Here is a 22,522-nt window from a genome sequence, read left to right as displayed (position 1 = left end):
ACCCATATGCAACTCAAATCCATAGGAAAAAGACAAATAAACATACTTTAAACGAAATTTTTTTAAGGAAAAAGATTATACCTGAAACAATTAGATAAGTCTTTGAAGTCCCTACTATTATAATGAAAAGTAGGTACCTATTTACTTAGTAAATAAAGATAAAGTAGGTATTGAGAATAAAATTTAAATTTAAATATCTACACTCGTACCTATCTATAAATAAAAATATCTCTGTTCTGCAGTATAGGTGTTGCTTGTAACTAATTGTATAAGACACTGTAATAATGTTAGAATGAGTTAAATTTAAATTCTATGATAAAACACCGCATAGTACGATTCTGAGTGAACATGTATTAATATTTCGGATATGTTATACATTTATTTTGCTATCAGTAATTTATTTGTCTATTAGTATTAAGGTAGATTAAAATAATTTTTATCCAAAAACAAATCGCATAAATTATAATACAGTAGTTACCTTAAGTTATAATATTATTTCATATAATATTACCAACTAATTACTATAACTGTTACTAGCTTATAAATCAATACCGGAGAACCTACCGTAGTTAGATATGAATGGATTAGGTTTTAGAATAGGAAAATTTAAAATGTCTGTAAATAGCACAAAAAGAGCTTTTGAAAATTATATGACCTGTCTAGAAAATGCTTATATAGGTAATTGATGAAAATGTCAAGTATCAACGATTTTTTGTTTCGAATTACAACACTATAACAAAACCAATCTTGTTGAAAATTGGTGTTGTGTAAGTATGTTTTCTTAGTTTTTCTGGGCTATTTAAATACATTTATTAATTGAAAATTGAAACTTTTGACCCCCCCTCCCCACCACGACCCCCACTAAAAGTACCAATTATAAAAGTACCAGTGATCCAATTTTCTACCAGAACTAGAACCAAAACCCAAAGTTAAATTGTACAGCTCCAAAAGAAATTGACTGACACAAATATTAATAAAAATATAAAAGAACACATCATAGTAAAACCAATATATTTATCGCTCCGATCAGAATTTAAAATGCTTGTTAGGTATTACCAAGATGTTTAACTTACCCATTGCTAACACAATCATTGTTTACTATCGATCGGATCGTGACATGAAAAATTATGATATTATTAATATTATTATGATACAATTGTTTCCTACATAATATATCATTTTTATCAGTTAATAGCTATAATAAGTGTAATAGTTAAATAGTATATTTAACATCTAAATAAGGCATTTTTATTACAGTATTGTTAATAAAAACAATTGTTTATTTTTTACATATATTCAAATTATTTATATTGAATAACGGCATTCTAGTATTATATTTATGTGAATTATGTATCCTAAAAATACGTCGAGTTTCAATAGGAAATGAAATTCTATGTGAAACTTTGCCTATTCATCTAATCCCGCTTTTCTCGATAAGCCGAAGTATAGAACAATAGAAAGCTTAAACAGATTACAACAAACACGTGAGAATTTAATAATGAAGTCGCTTATTTATATCATTGTATATTAATGCATCCTATCATTGCATTTAACTTTGACATGCATAAGTGTTCGCTTCAGTACAAGTAAATTATTTTTGATTTATACGGACAATTAAAAATTTGAAATATTATATATTACAAATGGCTTTCAATAGATATCAATTTTACAAAAACACAGTTTTTAATATTCACAACCGATAAAAACAACCATGTGATCAAATTCAGTAGAAATAAGCTTCTTTAACAAAATATATTATATATGAAAAAATCCTGTCATTGGTTTTTAAATAATTTGTTTTGTGACGGATCCTTGTAAAAACTGCCAGTACAATATAAGCATAAGTACATCTTAAAATCTTAATTAATTTTTACAACTTTTTTTTAATAATAGCCATACTCAATTCTAAAGAAACATCATAATATTTATTGGATACATTCAAAATAAATAAAATACTTTAATCGTAATATAATGTATTTAGAATAAGTATTACACTAGTTAAATAATATATAATATAGTTACATGGTTCAAAATAATATTAAATTACAAATCTTTGTATAATAAATTTATATTTTAAGTTTAAAATAATAAACACACATTTACAAATACATTTACGATTTATACCCATCTAGTATCTACCTGTCTTTCTATACGTTGACACTATACTTAGGCTATTACAATAGATGGATTTAAGTCACCATTATATAATGTTGTTCTTTAAAATCGTCTTTATTGAAAATGTAATAATACGGATTGATTTACACGTTAATAATTTAATCAAAAAAGCAATTGCGTTAAATATCAAAACACGATTCAGTATTATACTATTATCATAGTGTCTACTGCCTACAAGTTAAATCCTATTGCCAATGCAAGTCTCGTCCGAATCCGACGTTGAAAAAAAAACTATTTTATACGCCGGTTGATTGTGTATAATGCACTTTTTACAAACCGATTATTGTTAACAGTGTAGATTAACAAATCTATTATTAAAGCAGTAAGGAAATACATCTGCAAAACTGAGTCGATGTGAAACATGGTTTCTCGAAGTACGAGCCTATGACCAGACGATATCGCAAGGTAAGGATTTCATTTTCGGATAATAGTAATACATACGGTATATTATGTGTATAATGTACTAATGTGTATTCATATGTACATAATATACTAAAAATACTTGTGTATTTATATTGCACATGTATGTACTATATGGCTTATGGCGTGGCAGAGCGGTAGCAGTTATAAGCAACCAAGAAAAGCATTTACGATTGAATAAAGTAGACGTTACTGCACAATTCCCTCAGGTGCTATACATATAGGTATATCAAGAAATATATTATAACACACATGTATTTTGTTTTTAGAAAAGAGCAAGGTTGTTTAATAAGAACCCAATACCGAAACAAATTATTTAATTCAGTTTATTTAAATGTCATCGCTTTATTTTCCAATTACTGAAATCTCAAAACGATCGACCGATAATACCGGCACAGAATAACAACTGCGTATTCCCTACTGCAGTACTAATATTCTAAATTTGCAATGTAATTTATGAAGTACAACAATGGATTGAAATAATTTAAGAAGATTTATTTTTATTTTAAGAATATATAAACTAAATAAGTCCTATAATATGTATAATGTAAAACAGTTTTACTCAGTTATCTCTCGTAGCAATATGATTTAAATATAAAAACATTTAAACGTAATCCAGATAAACGAGATTTACCAAAAATGTACAAAGAGATCACAAACCTAAAAAAATATTTATTAATAGTAAACATTTAGAAATATAAATCTATTTAAGAAGTATAAGACAATTCGATTTAAAATGTCGGGCAAATTTTAATAAAAAACATTGTACTTATTTAAATTATTATATAAGTATAGCCAGTACAAATTCCATTTTTCACAATGAAATTACAACATTGTCTCCCTTTTGATGTTATTTTAATCACCGATGTAATTCTCTCAACGCTTTTATTTCGTTCATATATATTTTTTCTTCCTGTACAATTTGCATTCTTCCTAGCCTTGGTGCTGCTGATCCAAATTACGAGACTTAGGAATGCACGAGATGTCCTAACCCCACCTCATCGTGCGCACCACCGTTGTATCTCTGCATGATATGGGTTTTAATTAAATTCTACTTTATCCTTCTCATCATCCTATACATATGTTATGTGTACATGCCACGTAAATACTATGGAGTACACAAAGGTCAGAAATTCATCGAGATATTTTCCAATGAACTTGAAGAAATTTCCAATTATTGTTATTTAAACTGCACAATGAAGAAACATGTCTGTACGCCGCCAATAATCGAATATGATATAAGTATTGTCATAACACTCAATATCGCAATATCACAAATCCAGTACACTCAGTATGGGCATTCTACAATAGATTCCTAATCCCAAGTCAAATAAATAATACACACATGTTTAATACAACATTATTCACGAATCTATATACATTTTATAATGTCAACACATGAGATGGACTTCCTTATTGTAACCTAAGTCGTGATTACTGCTTTTATTGCCCTGGGTTGGTCTGAGCAAACTAATATAAACTCAAAGCTCCAAATCGTTTTCTGTCGACTTTTGTATCTACAACCATACGAGTTCAAATTACTGAACTTTTACATCCCTCTGGCAGATTTTTGGTTAGTAATCATGGAGGATATAGTTTTACTTTCAACTCTAACCTCGAAAGTGAAGCGAAAAGGAATCTCGTATTTTATCAGTGTGCAGACGTAAATATTTTTTTTCATATATAATATTTTCTGTGGATGAAAATAAATGTATGATTTTATTAATATTACAATTAACAACAGCCATTACAAATAAATTAAATCCTAATTAAGTACTCAATACAAATAATTATGGCTTTTATAATTTTCTGGCGTTACAATCATCTTACTAGAATATAATTTTTTATTTATCAAATAATAACCAAATTGACATAATATTATTACACCATTAATGCTGGTGAATAACAAGAAATCACTAATATCATAAATACAATAATTGCGTTCATATATGAGTTAATTGGATACATTTCAGAGAAAAAAAAAATTTTTTTAATATATAATAACACAATTTATAACTATCCATCTAACAAAATAACAGTTTATTCGAGCTTAAAAGAGTTAAATTTATACCACGATTTCATTCAAAAAAGTCAAATGGATTTTAGACATCACCGGAATTCCGAAAATGATAATTTCTCACAATCATATCTAATATCGTGAATTGTATATAACCATTATTAATAGCATAAAACTATAAACAATTAAATACACCGGAAAAAGATGACTGGAGACCCACAGCTGATTGCATTCATTACAAGTTAGTGGTTGAACATATTTTGCTCCCGAGCAAAAAAAATATGAAATTGACAATGTTATTTAATACTCAATACAAATCAATACAAATCACAGAAAATCTAGAACCTAATCGTTTAAGTAAAAATGTCTCAACGAACGTTAATTAAAAATCAATTTTTTTTACCTACCTACTGGTAATAATTTAAAAATTAAAAAAAAATTAAAATAGTAATTATATTCAATAAAATTTGCTGTCGAAACTACAGCCATCAAATAATAATTTTGTACTCAGTCGTATTTGACGTCACTGACAGTAATTAAATAAAATAATCTGTAATAAATGTATAAATAAATACAAAATATGTATAGAAATTGTATTTATTCAATCAGTTTTTCCTGACGACTTGTTAAGTACGCACAACACTTCAATAAATCAATATGTATACATAGTACATACTCTTACTTTTATAAAAAGTTAATTGCTGACGCATAAAAATAAAAGTTCACGGGATTTTCGGGCGTGCCTCCGACACGGATTCCCACATGTAGGTAACATGTTTAATTTCATATTTAATCATTGCTGTAATATCCGTTGTAAAAATATTAATACAAATATTTGTATCTATTGTGATACAATATAATACGACTGTACCTTATTTCGAACAGGCATTATATACCTCCACATAATATTATATACAAGCGTGGGATGCTTGGTGCACGTTTCGTGTTTGGTTTTCTCTAAACAAGCGCACCAGAAATCACGGCGGTGGCGCGCCTATAATGTAAGACGAACATAATATTATATCATTAAAACATGCCAGGAATGACATTTTTGCATAATCAGTGTCAAAGTACGCAGAGAATCACCTTTTTGTTGAATGTCGACAAACAGAAACTTCTAGAAATGAAAACAACACCCCAGATTAAAGAGTTCCTAAATCAGTCACTATAGAATATAAGAAAAGATGATCAACAACAAACAAGTCCTAAAATTTGTAGTAGAAATTAGTTAGAATAACCTGAAACTTATTATAATAAGATGTATAGCACATTTTTTTAATTAACGGCTACTTTATTTTCAATATTACTATATACCTAGTCATTATGATATAATAGGTACATTATAGAAGTAATAAAAAATAAATTTATAACGTAAATTCTGATTGTCTACTATTTGTTGTAAAATATTCAAACTTTTTGGGTTCATTATTAGTGCTACAACTGAGTTTCAAGTGATGACTCCACTTACGGTAACACTTGTTTTCACAATATTCACCCTATCCCTGAGTATGGCACTGTTCTTTGGGAGCTACACGTTTTCACCACTTCTGCTCGTAGCATGATCGAAAGGGTTCAAATTCCTTCGTCATGCTGCATATAAACTTCATCACCTTTTCCCCTTCACAACTACCTGTACTACATATTCTTCAATAGGAAATTTTTGAGGATCGTAGACACTCAGCAAATATTTATTATCTAATAACAACCTTCTCTCGTCAAAGATCGACTGTCCCGAATTCTTATTTAGTGTCTCTTTCAATGTCCCTTCCCGTCGTAGTCGAACTCGTTTTCCTTTCCCTTTCCGCACACGTTTCTCTCTATCTGTTCTTAACTCTTCAATTGTCCATCTCATTGTGCATTGTAAATACAGATTCTTCTCTTTCTTTTTTATATTAACCAGCCTAGTTTCTGTATTAACCATAATCTATACATAGTATTTTACAGTTAATATGTTCAACCTGTATCGTAAAATAAAACAACAAATTTTAATAAAACTTAAGTAGATTCCTAAGCAATTATTTGACCAGGCTTGTCTTAATAAAAAAAATACGAAAAGAGTAACGCATTTACACCACTTTATTATTAATCAACATTAATCATTAGCAGTAGTTTAATGTATTTTAAAGTAGATATTTATACCAAAAACCAAGTCTACAAAATAATATGGTGGGTTGATGCTGTGTCATATTACTCATATTTGTTTTTTACAAGCACTTTGACTTTATATACTAACACTAACATCATAATGATGTATTCTTTTAAAATAATTTTACTCAAAATAAAATTAATTAGTTAATATTTGACTTACGATATTAGTACATATTTAATATTTATGTACGACACAGTTGTCTTAAATATAAAAATTAAAATAAAAAAAACAATTTAAGCTTAAAAACATTGAAGCATTTTCTTTGTTGACTAGTATGATTTAAAAGATTAATTATAATTATTAATATAATAATAATAATAATATAATAAAAAAATAATATAATAATATAATTCTTAATTATTATTATTATTATTATTATTATTATTATTATAATTATTTATAATTTAAAAGATTAATACAGATATTTTGGGGAAAAAAATGTTTAAATATTTATTACAGCAAGAATTAAATTAAATAACAGATTTTAAATAGTTATAATTTTCAATAATTCACATTCATAGTGTGTATACACATTCTACAACTACAGATTTTCTATTAAAACGGCAACAAAAGCTCATTTTTGTTAATAATGAAAGATAATCTTTTATATTAAGCCCCTTTACAATGTAATTCAAAAAGAGTTTTTTGTTCAGTTCACTTCCAATGACGTGTAATGCTGTTTGTGGAAACACACCCTAGTATCTATCAATTGGTAAAGCCGATCCATTTGTCGAACACGACCGGTATTTTATCTCCCCAGCCAGACTATAATAATGTTATAAATTAATCTGCTTAGTCTAGAATAACATGTCTTGCTTCAGGTCAATATCAGTATTCAGGATGTTCAATACAAAAAAAATCCTTTACTCATGGTTTTAACTCTTATTTTTTTATCGTGCAATTATGCATAAACCATCATTCAAAGAACAAACTAAGAAGTAAAAACCCTACAGTAACATTTTAAATAATTTGAATACGTAAGCGTAATATCTAATATATTGTATTATGAATAGTAAAAAAAAAATCCTTTTATAAAAAAATAATCAATTTCCGAAGAACTATTTCTTATTCTCGGTTTTTTGGTTATCAGATAACGGCATACTACAGTAGATCAGGTTGGTACCTATTTATAATACGAGTATATACAATCATTAAAAGATTTTTAGTAGTATTTCATTTCATATTTTAATTATTTTACAAAAATTGAAATTCTATTTAAATACTTTTGGATGAAAATGTATTTATTTATATCTTAATAGGTTAACATAATATAATCATTTATTTACTTATCCAAAAAGTAAAACAGTTCAGTGAATTTTGAGTATTTATAAAAACGTAAGAGAGTATTTTAATAGAATGAAAAAAGTTTTGATATATTTTCAAAGTATAAATTAATTTTTAGTCACCGATCTGGCAAATTGAACAATGTCTTGTCCGGTACAATTTACGGTCGACTAACATTCTATTACACAGACGAGAAACTTTACATAAAATATTGCATGCTAAAATAAGGTAAACCTCAATTGCCAAACAAGGCTACCATAAAATTAATTAGGAAAGTAAATCGCAAAAATAATTATGATTTTTATAACGAACAGCAACATAAAATCGTGAAGAAGTACGAAGAACTTTTTTAAATGATTATTTTGATTGTTACAAGACCAATTACTCTTACATATATTATACTATATATATATATATATATTAGATTCTGAACGGAGAATGAAAGTATTGGTTTTACATTGATGTGTGTTATTTTTCTTTTTCATGCATCATTTTTATATGGTACCAAACGAAATTAACGAATTTTAATCCATCAATTTTAGGAAATATGTTGAAATTCAAAAAAGTATTATTCGTATCGATGAAATTAAAACTTTTTCCAATTACGTACATTTTTAGTTCTTACACACAATACAAATTTTCAAAATATTTATTCAGATTAATTTTAAGCTAAACCTATTTATACTACGGTCCACGAACCTATTGTATTAGCATTTTCTAGACATTATAAAAGTAACAAAATATTTTGGCTCTTTTTTAGCTACCTAAAATTGAAGGCATTTGAAATTATCTACTTTTTTATTACCTAACGTTTATAAATTATTTTTTCAAGCTTTAAATTGCAGTACAAGGTGCCTAATAATAGTTGTACTTAAAGCAATTTTAAAATATCAAATATACTTGAAAACCATTTTTTTTTAGCCGTTTATACTACAAATTTTTCCCAAATTCATTTAAATATGAAAATTACCAAATTATTCTGTATTCATAAGAATTCATAACAATTTCAATACCAAACATAATACAAGGTTTCTCGAATTTTTTTCTCATAGTACTATTTAAAAATATCAAAATATATAGGTAGACACGATTATTTTTATATTTTAATAGGAATTTGAAGTTCAAATTTAAACGACATTGAATATTCAAACAAACAATTACCATATTTTATATAGTTAACGGTTATAAATATTTTTTTTAAATTCAATATATATAAACCGTAGATAAGTTAGTTCAACCTACCGTACTACCAATAGTAATATAAATCGGCGTTTACCTAATATATTACAATAAATTATATCTTTAGAAATAGAAGCTGATGACCGTTTCCGCTAATAATCATGTTTTCTTTATTCAATGATATATCATTGAATTCAAATTTAATACATCAATTACCTACTCAATGACGAGTAACACTCGAAACCTACTGTACAGCAGATCGAGTTCCTAGTTTCTTAAAAATTAAGTTAATAGCTTAATAAATAGTCAATTACAAATTAGAATAAAACTGTAATCATTTCGTTTACAATCGAACATATCCTCAATATCCATAATACTAAAATATATTAATAATTGTTCTACGGTCTCTATATGGTTAGCCGCTATTACATTATAAACTAATTGTTAATACCTACATGGACAAAATATATTATAACTGTTATTTAAGTACCATTATTATGTGTTGGGAAATATCAAGTGTGAGTCTCTATGATTCTATATATATTATATATTATAGATTTAAATTTATTATTAAAAATCATTATCATTAAATCTTTATAATTTTATACTTCATAAACATTTTTATATCAAAAAACTAATTTACTCCAACATAGTATACACTATATGATACTAATGGAGTATAGTACCTATAGGAGATAGTATAGGATATATAAGAGGTTCATGAACCTGGAGAAAAAATAATATGAAAGTTCTATACAGTATGTAGTATGTATATGGTGTTTTGTATTTCGTAGGTACCCTTATTTATTACTATTGTAGAAAAATAATTACCTTCCTAATTGATTTTAATATAGGTTTTATTGTTTAATAATACGTTATGCCCTCATCTATGTGTTTTTTGTCAAATTTATATAATTATCGCAATGGTGTGTTGCTGTTAGAGTAAAATGTACAAACTCATTTATCAGACGTTATTTTGTGTATTCTAAGTATTCACGTTATCAGTCTTGATTAAGCAACGGCAGAAATGTCCTACATTAGGGTTTTGATCTATTATACATATTCAGCAGAAAACCAGTAGCGGAGAGAAGAAAAAAGTAATCGCCGTTCCGCAATCTCTAGCCGTCATAAATAATTAGGCAAAACCAATTTTCGCTCTGGACCTTCGCACCGTATAATTGTTTCGCCAGCGTGAAAATTCATTATATCCGTGTCATAATCGTTCCAATAGTAAATTACTTTCTCTTTTATTCTGCAGAATATTTTCCATCTGATTTTTTTTTTTGAACTACCAATACCCTTTTTTATTGTTGTTAGAAAAACTACTTTACTACCTACGATTTTAATGGAGAAAAACTCACGTGTTTGTATCCGGACCATTTGAGCGTACGTTTCATTCGGCTAACTTCTTCGCCTAACGATTCAGCCATCGGTGTACATGCCATATTCAACGTGAGGATGCGAAGTTATTTTTTAGATGAGTGAGTCACCTACTGACGTTTCACAACAACGTCGCAGTAAGAGGTAGGGAATGATGCGGTCACGACCTCGACAATAGTCCGACGACGACAAGTGAGTGAGTGTATGAGCGTATGTTTACCTTCTTCAGTGCATGTCTGATATATATGTATATACAATATACATATATACGTTAAACGATGCTAAAGAACAATATTAAACGAACTCATTATTCGTTGTCTCAGACTAATCGTATAAACTAAAACAAGTCCGAATACTTAATTTATAAACATAAAGATATCATCACTGCATTAATAAATTATTATCATATTGTAATAAGAACAAACGGGCATTGCATGACTTTATAATTTTAACTTTTAAAAGTATTCAAATTTTATTTTCAAAATTGTTTGATTATATTATAATTTCCAAAATAAACATAAAGAAGATGTTACATCAGCATTCCCAAAACGTGTTCCAATAAATTAGAAATTGTTTGCTATACATATACAGAAACGAGTAATTTAAAATAAGTCAGTACAACTCAACAAAAACAGAGACGTGAAAAATAAAAGTCAACAAACACGCGTTGATTATTTTTAAGCAATTGAAGGCATTATTTATAGAGAGCAGCTATTTTTATAATATAATAGATATGTATTTACCAAGTATGGTATTGAAATGCAAACTTCGCAAATTAAAAAAAAAACTTAACTAGACTTGTTGTACTTACTTACTTAACACGCATAATATTTATCATTTATAAGCTTGGCACGTTTATTAGTGTTAACTAGTGAACTGCCGAATAGCAAATGAAATAATATAAATGTATGATCTCTGTTATCAATAACCTCACCGGAGAATTAAAAGGGTATACTATCCACATGGCCTATCAGTGCTGATGGATATTTCGTTGTGCGCATTTTTCATTAAATCTCTTTGTTTTACAATTTAATTATAATAAAACAAAATAAAACAATAGGGATTTATACGCACAATGTGGTTGGTAAAAAAAATATCACTGGTTATCCGGATAAACTACTGGGAGGTGATGCAAAGGGTTAAAAAAAACGTTTCCGGTCGTAAAATATCTACGTAAAATCTTCTTTTTACCCGTCAGTATTATTTTGAAAATGTAAATTCTTGTTTTTCCCTTTGTCGTCGTCGGACGTTATCAAAACTATTTGCTGAACACAATGAAAAAAAGGTTTTTAAACAATTTTTAAAAGTTATAAGATATATATTCTATGCCCTCTTAGTTGGTCGGCCGCTGTAAGGAAAATCAAGACCCGAAAACTACGACGGATCATTAACGACGGGGGAAAAATAAACTGAACCCACTGGCGTGTATCAGCCGGTGGACCGACATGTTGGTTGTAGTGGGAAAAGCTGAGAGGGAGACGGGTCTAATTCCGTCCACTTAAAAATGTCAACGCGAAAGACACTTTAAAAATAAGTGTTACTGGCTTGACTTTGTGCAGAGCCCTAACATTGCTACATAATGTTACATACGAAATTATTTCTAATTTATGGACAAAACATACTGAAAATTATACACCAATAAATAGACACACAACTTACACAACTAAACTCATTAACTAAAAAGACATTTTTATTGTACCTTTGACCTTAGTACTCGTCTACTTATGCTATATATAAATCTATAAAGTATTAATTAATTAATATAATAAAAGATAACTTGGGTTATATAACGTAATAGAAAATTAAAATCGAAGGAAAATGTAGGAATTTAATACTAAAAGTATGGAAACATTTATAGCTTTACAAAGTAACATACCAATTGCTCTCTCTATAGATGAACAAAGCATAGGTGGTGACATTTGGTGGAAGAATATATGAGGTGAAACTTCCCCCCTAGTAGAATTCAATGAGGATGCAGAACAATTGTCCTTTGAACTCTATAAAATAGGTGAAAAAAATTCATGATTCAAAGTAAAATTTAGTAGATGTACCCATATTGCAATGAAATTTTGATTTATCGATGCCAATTAATTAAACTTCAATTTATTTTTAAAACATTGGATTTGTATTATAAATGTGTTCACAACAATGAAATAAAAAATACATATTTACCTACCTATAATGATAAAAATGTTGTCACTGGTAAACGTTATAAGAAATATTTTTAATTATTTCATATAAACAAAATTGTGTAATTTCTATTTATCAAAGTTATGATTGAAATTATTTGTTTGTTTTAAATTTTTATTAAGATTAGCTTAAACTTGCTAATTTCAGTGATATTATCATCACGAATTAATGGACATATTTTACACTCTTACAAATATTTAGTTGCTTGAGATAAAAAAGTAATTTGAAAATATAGAATGATTAACAAAGACCAAAGTATTATTTAGGGAAGAGTGGGAGGATAATCTTCCTAAAATGTGCATAAACTGTGGTACATTTCTGCGCCCCTGGTATGCCTGCCAAAAGCCATTTATGAAACAAAGTATGTATTACAATACTTCGCTTATACATTTATCTCTGTTCAAAAGCTTATAGAATGTATTTTCACGAATGTATTATTCGACAACTTAATTAAATAGCATATTTGTAATCAAACATTCAAGCCACTACAAAATGTTCAATAGCATAGAAAGTTCCGACAAAAGATTTGTATGTACTGTTGTTACACATACATTCATATAATGGTGGATTTTTGTTTTTATCTTTTAAATAAATTACAGTTAATACATTTTTTAAATAATTTGATTATAAATAAAACAATCATTAGTTAACAATATACTTAATTAGAATTCGAAGTCGGTGTTCAAATTTATCTCTATCAGTCTATGCCTATAATCAAACACGGTTAATATTTTCTTTAGAAATTAAGCTATGGAATATAATAGATGAAACACTAGTAAATGAAAACAAATGGAAGTTTATTCATTTAAAATTTAGCTCTACTCATTTTGCAGGAAATGCACAACCTTTTTTACAGTTTCCGGAGAAATACATATTTGCGTGTGAAAAACGACTTCCTGTGTAAATTATGTATCGACCCGCTTTCTTCGAAAACTCGAAAACTCTAAACAAAAACCGCATCTTCCAAACATATAGCAAACGGCTATTTTTTTTTTTAAATTAATTAAAGAACTTTATCAAAATAAAGTGTAGGTAATGATTTTACGGTGATTTTAACAATTACAAATTTATAATAAATTTATGTAGCATAAGGCATAATAACATTTTATTTTTCATTGTATATTTATTAAAAGTAAGTAATTAAATTAAATTTCAAAATTTAAGGATTCTAGCTTTTTGAGCTTTCAAAGCGAAGTTGCAATTTAAAATTACATATATCAATAATATAATTAGCAATAATATATAAGTGAAACTTTAAGAAACAATAATTTATTAACTAGCAAAAATTAAAATGTACTCAAATAAAAACACTTAACTATTCACTTTGACTGTATACCTTGATATTAAGGTATTTCCATAATACATTTTTTATTTGTCTGCAGTATATGTTCACGAAAAATACAAGATCATATAATAATAATAATCACCATTAACTTACAGTAACTGGATGTTTTTGTATAAATACAATCGATTGGAGTAAATTCTAAGTTACAAATATGGAATTTTCAAAACAAAACGAGAGCGCTAATCAATTTTTAAAAATTAATGTAAATAATTAGAATACACATTTTAAAACATAAATAATTTCACATAGACAATATCACACTATCATACAATTATTTAAATAGGTACGTTTAGTTTTTTGAAGAACAATGAAAATGTTAAAAATTATTTTTTTCTACATTTTAAAATAAAAATATATATATATTTATAAAACAACGCCAAATTTCACTTTCCATAACCAACGCAGTTTACCTTTAAACGTTATCGTGTGGTTAAATTGGAAAAAAGTGAAAATGACAACGAACCGTGTAAAAAAACAACACGGTTGACATTATTTTAACTGTAGTGAATTAGTTATGAAAATGTATTATAATTACACACAATATTTTACTTTCTCCTTTTAACCACAAAAAAAAATAAAATATATTATTTTCAATAGACAAATCGTTAGATTATTAGCTAAATATTACTTTCAAAGAAACGATTAAACAATAAATAACCCACGATATTATTTATACAAATGAAACATAATTTGTACACAGTTTATTCTGCCTGCTGAATATAGAATAACAATATAAAACAATGATAGTTAATTTGTAATAAGAATCGAATGATAAAAACGTGGATAATTAGATCTGTTAGAACCATAGATCATGTCGTTAATATTAAAATTGATAAAAGGCCAGTTGACTGAATTACAATTCCTTAAAATGATTGGAAGGTACAGTTTTTATGGAAGGTGGACTGTTTGTCTACCTAAATTTTTGTCTCTTTAAATCATACATTCAGTCCCTGGTATAAAACAACTATATTGAATAACGAATTGGCGCGCGGCGTGGCGCCAAAAAGAAAAAGTAGGTAGGTAGTACAATAGTGGGAAGGGGAAATAATACCAAACATATGGACCCGAATCTGCCGCGTAAAGACTCGCTGCTGTGGAATCCCATGGAAAAGGTAATCTCAGATGGTTACCACGGCGTGGACCACGTGTTGGAACCGGTTTCAAATATACTGGACCTCCGTCAAGATATACAAATGGATTTTTAAACAGCAATGAGGGTTCTTGGGTGGGAGGCGGGGGTGCGTCGGCGTGGAATTCCAAAGCACATATTATACTGCTGCAGAGTATGTGTGCATATACAGGGTAAAACATACATATTGGAACACTCCGAACCATTTAACCAAATGACGTGATATCACAATATTATTATTCGTTGACATTTTCCATTACATATTATATTATCTGTGTTAAATATTATTGCACGTAACTACAATTATAGTCGACCATAAAACACGTCAATCTCCTTATTCTCGTAAGTCAGTTTCTGCACACAATGCGTTGTAACAATGCCATTAGACCTATAACAGAGTTGTTGTTTTCATGCTCAACAATTTAAATAGATCGAGCGTTTTTCCGTTGTTTCAACGTTTATTTCAAAGTGCTGTGTACATGTTTCGTTTACCTATAATCGAAATTCAAAAACATTTGCATCAAACGATATCGGTCAATCGGTATGTTAATTTAAAATTCCATTTCATGTATTTTGGCATTTAGTTTGAATTTCTATGCTACACTCACATAAATACATATAATTATTACTGATTAAAACTGATCAAACAACAATTCTCCGTGTATAATCAACCGGAACTGCAAAAACGTATTTGGATTTTACGTCTCCATATACCAGCAGTAAGCGATAATATACAGGATAACTGTCTTGTACACATTTTTCGTTTAAACTAGAAGTAATATTGATACCAATATATATATATTATATATACGACGAGATTCAAACGTTCTCGTCTTAAAAAATGCTGTTTGAAAGACATTACGAGAATTGTCGAGACCATGTTTAATACATGATTACAATTAATTTTTAAATAATCTTTGTTAGAGAAAGTGTGTAGTCATATTATATATATATATGTACATACAAGATACAACTTACGATTGTTTGGGATGTTTAACATTATTATAGTGCGTTGCAAATAAACTGACAAATGAGGTATCGCAAACTCGCTTTGTGACTACTCGGCGGATAGTTGAAACGATTAAACCACAATAAGCAACAAATAACCGTCGACGTATGCAATTTTTTTTTTTTCAAACGAAACAGCACAAACCGATAAGTCGCATGACGCATACGCAGGGCCTAAATCGTGTGCAGTACCGCGGCCGTGGCAGCACTAATCGTGCGGAATACGAAATTTGATGACGGCATAAAAAAAATATCTAAAAATGTAAATTTCTCTTAACTGACTGTAATTGTATACCGTGAAATAAAATATTACTTCAGTTCTATCAACGGAGTACGAAATTTGAGAGATTTTAGTCGCTGCGTGCACGGTAATATATTTTCATACCAGACACCACGATGACGATTTAAATGTTTGCAGATTAAAAAAGGGTGGCTAATAAGCGTTTCTTGGGTTACCTAAGGCTCTGTTCTCGGTTTGCAGGTTGGCGAATACCACCGGGTGTACACCATGATCCTTATGATAACATTACGAACGTCTTGCGGGGCAATAACCGTACGTCAGGTGCCTACCGAGATCATTCTGTCGTCCGATTCCCCGCCCAAAATACGAGGTACGAACATTTTCGGAATTGGAAAAACGTCGTTGTATTATTACACTATAATCGTCATCAACACATCATCATAATACAATTGGTACTGACTTTGCGTGCGAAAGGTGCGGCGGCGTTGTGGGCCGTGGTGCGGATGGTAGTGCGGGCGGCCGGCGTCAGCGGTACGGGCGACGAGATAACCGCCGGGACGACTGTCGCGTCGGCGGGCGGCGGTTCGGATGTGCCTCGCGACGACGTCTCTTCCGGCCGCCGGTGCTGTCTGGCCCGCCGCTGACTGAACCTGATCAACGGACACCGGAATATTCCCATGACGGCGGTGGCGGCGGTTCCAAGCGGATCAGTCTCCGGCGGCGGCGGCGGCGGCGGCGACGACGGTGGTGGCGGCGGTCGCGTACCGGCGGCATTCAAAACGAACGCGACGGAAACCTGCACGGGCAGCGGTGCCGGCGACAAACGCCGCCGACTTGCTGATGGTGGTGGCGGCGGCGGTGGTAGTACCTAGTAGGCAGTGGTAGTAGTAGTAGTAGTTGTTGATGTTGTCGTAGTAGTAGTGATACGGCGACGAGCGATATCGAAAAACAACAGCGGCGGTGAGCGGAGAAATGCGCGCGCGAAACATACGGTCCGCGGACGAGAGAACAGTACAGCCGGTCGGCACGTATGGGAACCGGTACGCGGCGCACGACTATATTATTGTACGGGACACGCGTGTTGTACGGGCTTAGTAACCACGGTCCGGGCCGCCACCGCCGACCGAGCCGACACCGGTCTCGCGCCCCACCGGTTACCGTTGCCGCCGCCGCCGCCGCCGCCGCCGCTTCGGGTGGGGCGCACGCACCGCATGTCGTTCAGGTGTGGAATTCCAATAATCCGGCAAGAATGCGCGGCGGTGGCGGCCGAGGGTCATCTGTGTGGAGCAAGGTTGGTTTGTGTGCGGTGCGTTTTTGTCCGCACACCGTGTTTATGTCGTTTGCGGGCGTTGTTATTATTATTGTTATTATCGATCGGCATACGTTGCTTTCAGAAGATCAGATCTTTCGACGATATTTTCAATCCGACGCCCTGCCACCTGAATCGACCAGAAAAAGCAAATACCCTAAACACCTGTAGACATTTTTAACCAATGCGTGATTCTGATCTCGGAAGACCACGGACACGGTGCAAGACGTCCACAACAGTGCTCACACTGCTCCTACACCACACATATACGTTACGTCGGCGGTTTCTGATCGTGTACAGTTCACGTTCACCCCAATCACCGCGCGCCGAGAAACGACGACTAAAACGTCAACCGTGGTGCAACACGTCTTATTATTATGTTGTCCATATCGTTCAGATGTTATCAGATCTCCAATAATAAAATAAATTACAAACCACGAAAATATATTTAGAAAATGCTGGATGTTTTAGCAAAAAAAAACTCATCACTCTTTTCAACAGGCAAATTAAATTTATCGACCCAATTTTTACACAAGACCTACAACTTTGTTTACATTTACGTATGGGATTCGTAATTATTTACGGTCTCTTTTCTTGACCATATTTACACAAACATTTTTTTTTAATATTCCAATAAATTAATAACATAACGGTATAACATTTGATAACTCAAGCGTGATAACTGTTTACATTATTATAACTAATTTAAAAGTAATATATGGTCAATAAGTGTAGAAAATCAATTAAAATTAACTGTTTTGTTAATTGGAAACAAATAGAGGAAAGAATACCACAAGTCATAATATACCATGAACGATATCATAGTATTATCATTAGTTATTTAGTATTTACATTATAGATACAATTTAGGTATAAGCATTAAGCTAATGATCATTTCAATCTATAGTATAAACTTTTTTCACCAAAATATATTTTATGTAAGCATTAATATACATGAAATAATTTAATAAATGTTTTTTCTTAGCTATTTGTATAAAACTATAGACATTTTAAGTTTTAAACTTTTTAAAATGTTTTTTTTCAATTTATGAAGATAATATTGTTTTCTTTCCAAAAAATCCGAATATTAAAAATACTTAACTTAAACTAGTTCAAACAAATGACTAACATATCCACCATTGTCTATTCTATAAAAACATACACACACATATACATCTACAAACATTTTATTGTTATATAATGTAATATGTATACACGAGTTACTCATGCTTTAAGAGTTAATAACTATTAAGGCCATAGCCATTTAAAAAATGTATTAAAAGTTAAATCGAAATCTTTTAAAATTTAATTTTTAGAATTGTGTAGTGTACATATACCTACTATTTATTATATATATGTATCACTAATAAACATCCATAAAAACAGGTTTTTTAGTCATTCGTCATCGCGAAACTATTTCTAAATCTGAAAATAAAACTGATTTTTATTTGAAGTACTAAAATGAGGTGTAAAATTTCTTTTTAACTTTTCATTAGACTTCCAAACCAAAACGAACATATAATTTATTTGTTACTCAAGGACAAGCGTTACGTATGTATATGTTTATAATAAATACAAAACACAGAACGAAATGTTTGGTCTCCAACATTAACAAAATACGGCCTTCAAAATACTCGGTATGTTTTTTTTGGCAAAGCATATAGTACCTCGTCATTAAAAAACCATCGTAATGGAATCATAAAAATAATGACTAGTAAATTGCAACATTGAAAATTATTGTTATTGTTTTTTTTTTTAGTCATATTATATATTACAATAATTAACATAATGCAGTTGTGAATGATGTATGGGTGTGAACTTGTCAGTTCATCGTATAGTATGCGCATATTAAACGCACATGTTAATGAAACATCAAATCAAATGGCATTGGGTATAATTCGAGAAAAAAGTAACAAATTATTATTTTTTTAAATCACAAATGATATCAGTGTCATACTGTCATATATTCTCAAACTAAACTGCACTTTGCAAAATATTTTATCTAGATCGGTGTGTGGTCCAAACATCTTCCAGTCAAGCCTATCTGTGAAACGTCTCACACTTCCAAGAAAATGTTCCGAAAAACTGTTTAAACATCAAATATTATACCTACTTCATTTTTTTATCGAAATACAGTTTGATAATTTAATTTATGTCATTTTTGTTTTCTTAATAATAATATATTCTAGATGACGAGGTATATGACGAATTACTCGACATCTACAGCCTACAGCAGACCTGTTACCTACTTTCCTATTTTTTTTGTAATTAAAATTGAACTTTTTAATATACTTATAAGTTATAACTAAAATAAGTACCTACGTTGAATAGGTTTTTAAAAAAAGAAACATGGATGTGCACATCCTTTTCTGGTGGACACTATCTATATAATATATATGATTCATTAAAGATAATATACTTTATTTTAGATCAAAAGAAATGACATAAGTACTAAGATTTTCAATCAAAAAAAGTAATCGTATTTTGGTGAACATTGACGTCCGTGAGCCTTGTACACGCAAATTCAATGTTTGATTCCACTCACCACCGTATATATTTCAAATAAGTCTGGATAGTGGAGTTTAAGTCACATACAAATATTAGATCATCAAAATCAAAATTTCTTTTGGGGAAAAAAGAACACGTATATTTTATATCTTAGTGACCCATGGCACAAAAAAGATTAAGAACCCTTGAGGAACAAACTAATATTATATTGTACATGTACTCCTGTACTACAGTAAGTATAGTATATTATTTATGTTGATTTGTAAATAAAATAAATAGTTTCTTAAAAAAAAATCATGTAACATAGAGTATACAATAACTAATTTTAAAAACAAAATTTACTAAGTGAAATATTTCGGCGGCGTATAAATATACAATTTAATATTCATGAAATATGAAGTCGATTATATCTAATTAAAATGGAAATGTTCCCAAAACAATAACAACTTTGATAAATAATAGTGTTTTATGTTAAGTTTTGATTTGGAAATGTGTACTCGAGTGTACATATTTTGTGGTTCACTCGTTTTCGTTCAAAATATAAAGGAATGGAAATGAACACGTCCGCAATATTATCATAGCACACATATAGAACACAATGGTTCGCTGGTCCTTGCTCCGGTTCGCTAACTTTCGGACACATGCAATGGATCTCCCATTCGCACGGTATACATATTAATATTTGTCTCAATGCGTGCTATATGATATAAATATAGCTTCACGTGACCAATATATTAATACCTATTTAATATGATCTATCAAACCAAGTCTTCAATCCGTTGAACTTAATAAAGATGCATAACAATATAGATATACCACTTGATACTCGGGAAAATAATTAAAGGAAATATAGGATAACAAGGTTTAAATCCAGCATGAAAAAATATAAGCATCTATATAACAACATGTACTATTTATGAAGAGATACTATTTACATGTATAGCAGTATATATATGACATTTATGGCAGTACATTACTTAGTTTAAAGGAAGAAAAAAATCTTAAGATGTTCAGCTTCTGCTTTTATCTTATAGGATTTCTTAGGCGGTTATAACATCTTTGACTGGTTTATTATAGCTAAAATGAGATAGGTAAATACCTGTAAATATAATAAATACCTGCTTATTTGTATTATTTTATTATTTTTGTATAATTATCTGTTAATTTATTTATTTAAATAATTCAATCAATATCAAATTAAAAATTTACTTAATAACAATGTATATGTGTTAGCAATAACAGAAAATAAATTAAGATTAAACCTTAGTAAATTGTACAAGAATTCACGATATATAAAATAGCTTTGTTTAAATTCTTTACTGTCAGTATTGTCATTACCTACTCATTCATCAAATACTTTTTATAAGTTTTGATTGTCTATGTACGTAAAAAAATATGATAAATGGTTCAATACTGTAATGCATAGCATGCTTTTTCGTGCATACCTATCAAGAATCAATTAAGTAGGTACAATATTGTGTCTTTTTCAATAACAAAAATATTGGCGGGAAACGTAAACAAGTTTTTCCACAAGCATCTATACTCTATAGGTTTTTATAAAAATAATTCTACGTGTTACTCAAACCAGTTTAGCAATCGACATTGTTATGAACGAGTTATTCATATTTCCAACAGAATGTACTTATTCGACTCAACCCTAAAAGTTGTAAAAATGGTATTTCGATGGAAATATCGAATTCGATTGATCAGTTACAAACGTATATTAAATGTGTATATTATTTATACCACTTACCGGGTCGCCGAAAAAGCCTGTAGATTCCTTCATTCCATTAGGCCTCTGAGTGTCGTCTCTTCATGATTTCTGTAATAACAAATGAAATAATTATAGAATAAGTGTACCCACGGTACCCTATTATTTTTACGGCTCGTAAGCTAAATAACTCTATAACTTATAAGTAGGTATTCATAATTTTTTTATTCCCAGACAATATATTTCATTCTGATAAACTATACTAATACGCCCAAAAACTGAACAAAAGCCAAGTTGGCCAAACGCCCATATATTTTACTATAATAACGGCTGCCTATAAAGTAGAGAAAATATAAATTCCAATGTACGTACTAAAGATATTCAACGATCAATTAACGTCGAATGCAGTACTTATAATATTGACTATTGATACAACATCCCATATCTCAATAATATTAGTGCCAGTTGCCACTAACT

General features: G+C 29.9%; 1 protein-coding gene across 4 annotated transcripts in view; it reads right to left on the bottom strand.

Moving 5' to 3' along the window:
* The window catches only part of LOC111031211 (apoptosis-stimulating of p53 protein 1-like), a 106,900-nt gene that overhangs the window by 71,083 nt on the left and 13,295 nt on the right, over positions 1-22,522 (bottom strand). For 2 of the 4 annotated variants that reach the window (XM_022311065.1, XM_022311066.1), the window contains exon 2: positions 22,088-22,156. In XM_022311065.1, coding sequence (XP_022166757.1) covers positions 22,088-22,120 — 33 coding nt within the window. In that variant the 5' untranslated portion in view covers positions 22,121-22,156. Of the gene's footprint in view, positions 1-10,585; positions 10,839-16,977; positions 17,304-22,087; positions 22,157-22,522 lie in introns of those variants that run through there. The other 2 variants (XM_022311063.1, XM_022311064.1) reach the window with 2 other exon arrangements.

The sequence above is a fragment of the Myzus persicae genome, unplaced genomic scaffold (genome assembly GCF_001856785.1).
Source record: "Myzus persicae strain clone G006 unplaced genomic scaffold, MPER_G0061.0, whole genome shotgun sequence".
Taxonomy (NCBI): Eukaryota; Metazoa; Arthropoda; class Insecta; order Hemiptera; family Aphididae; genus Myzus; species Myzus persicae.
This window is presented reverse-complemented; position numbering and strand designations above follow the sequence as displayed.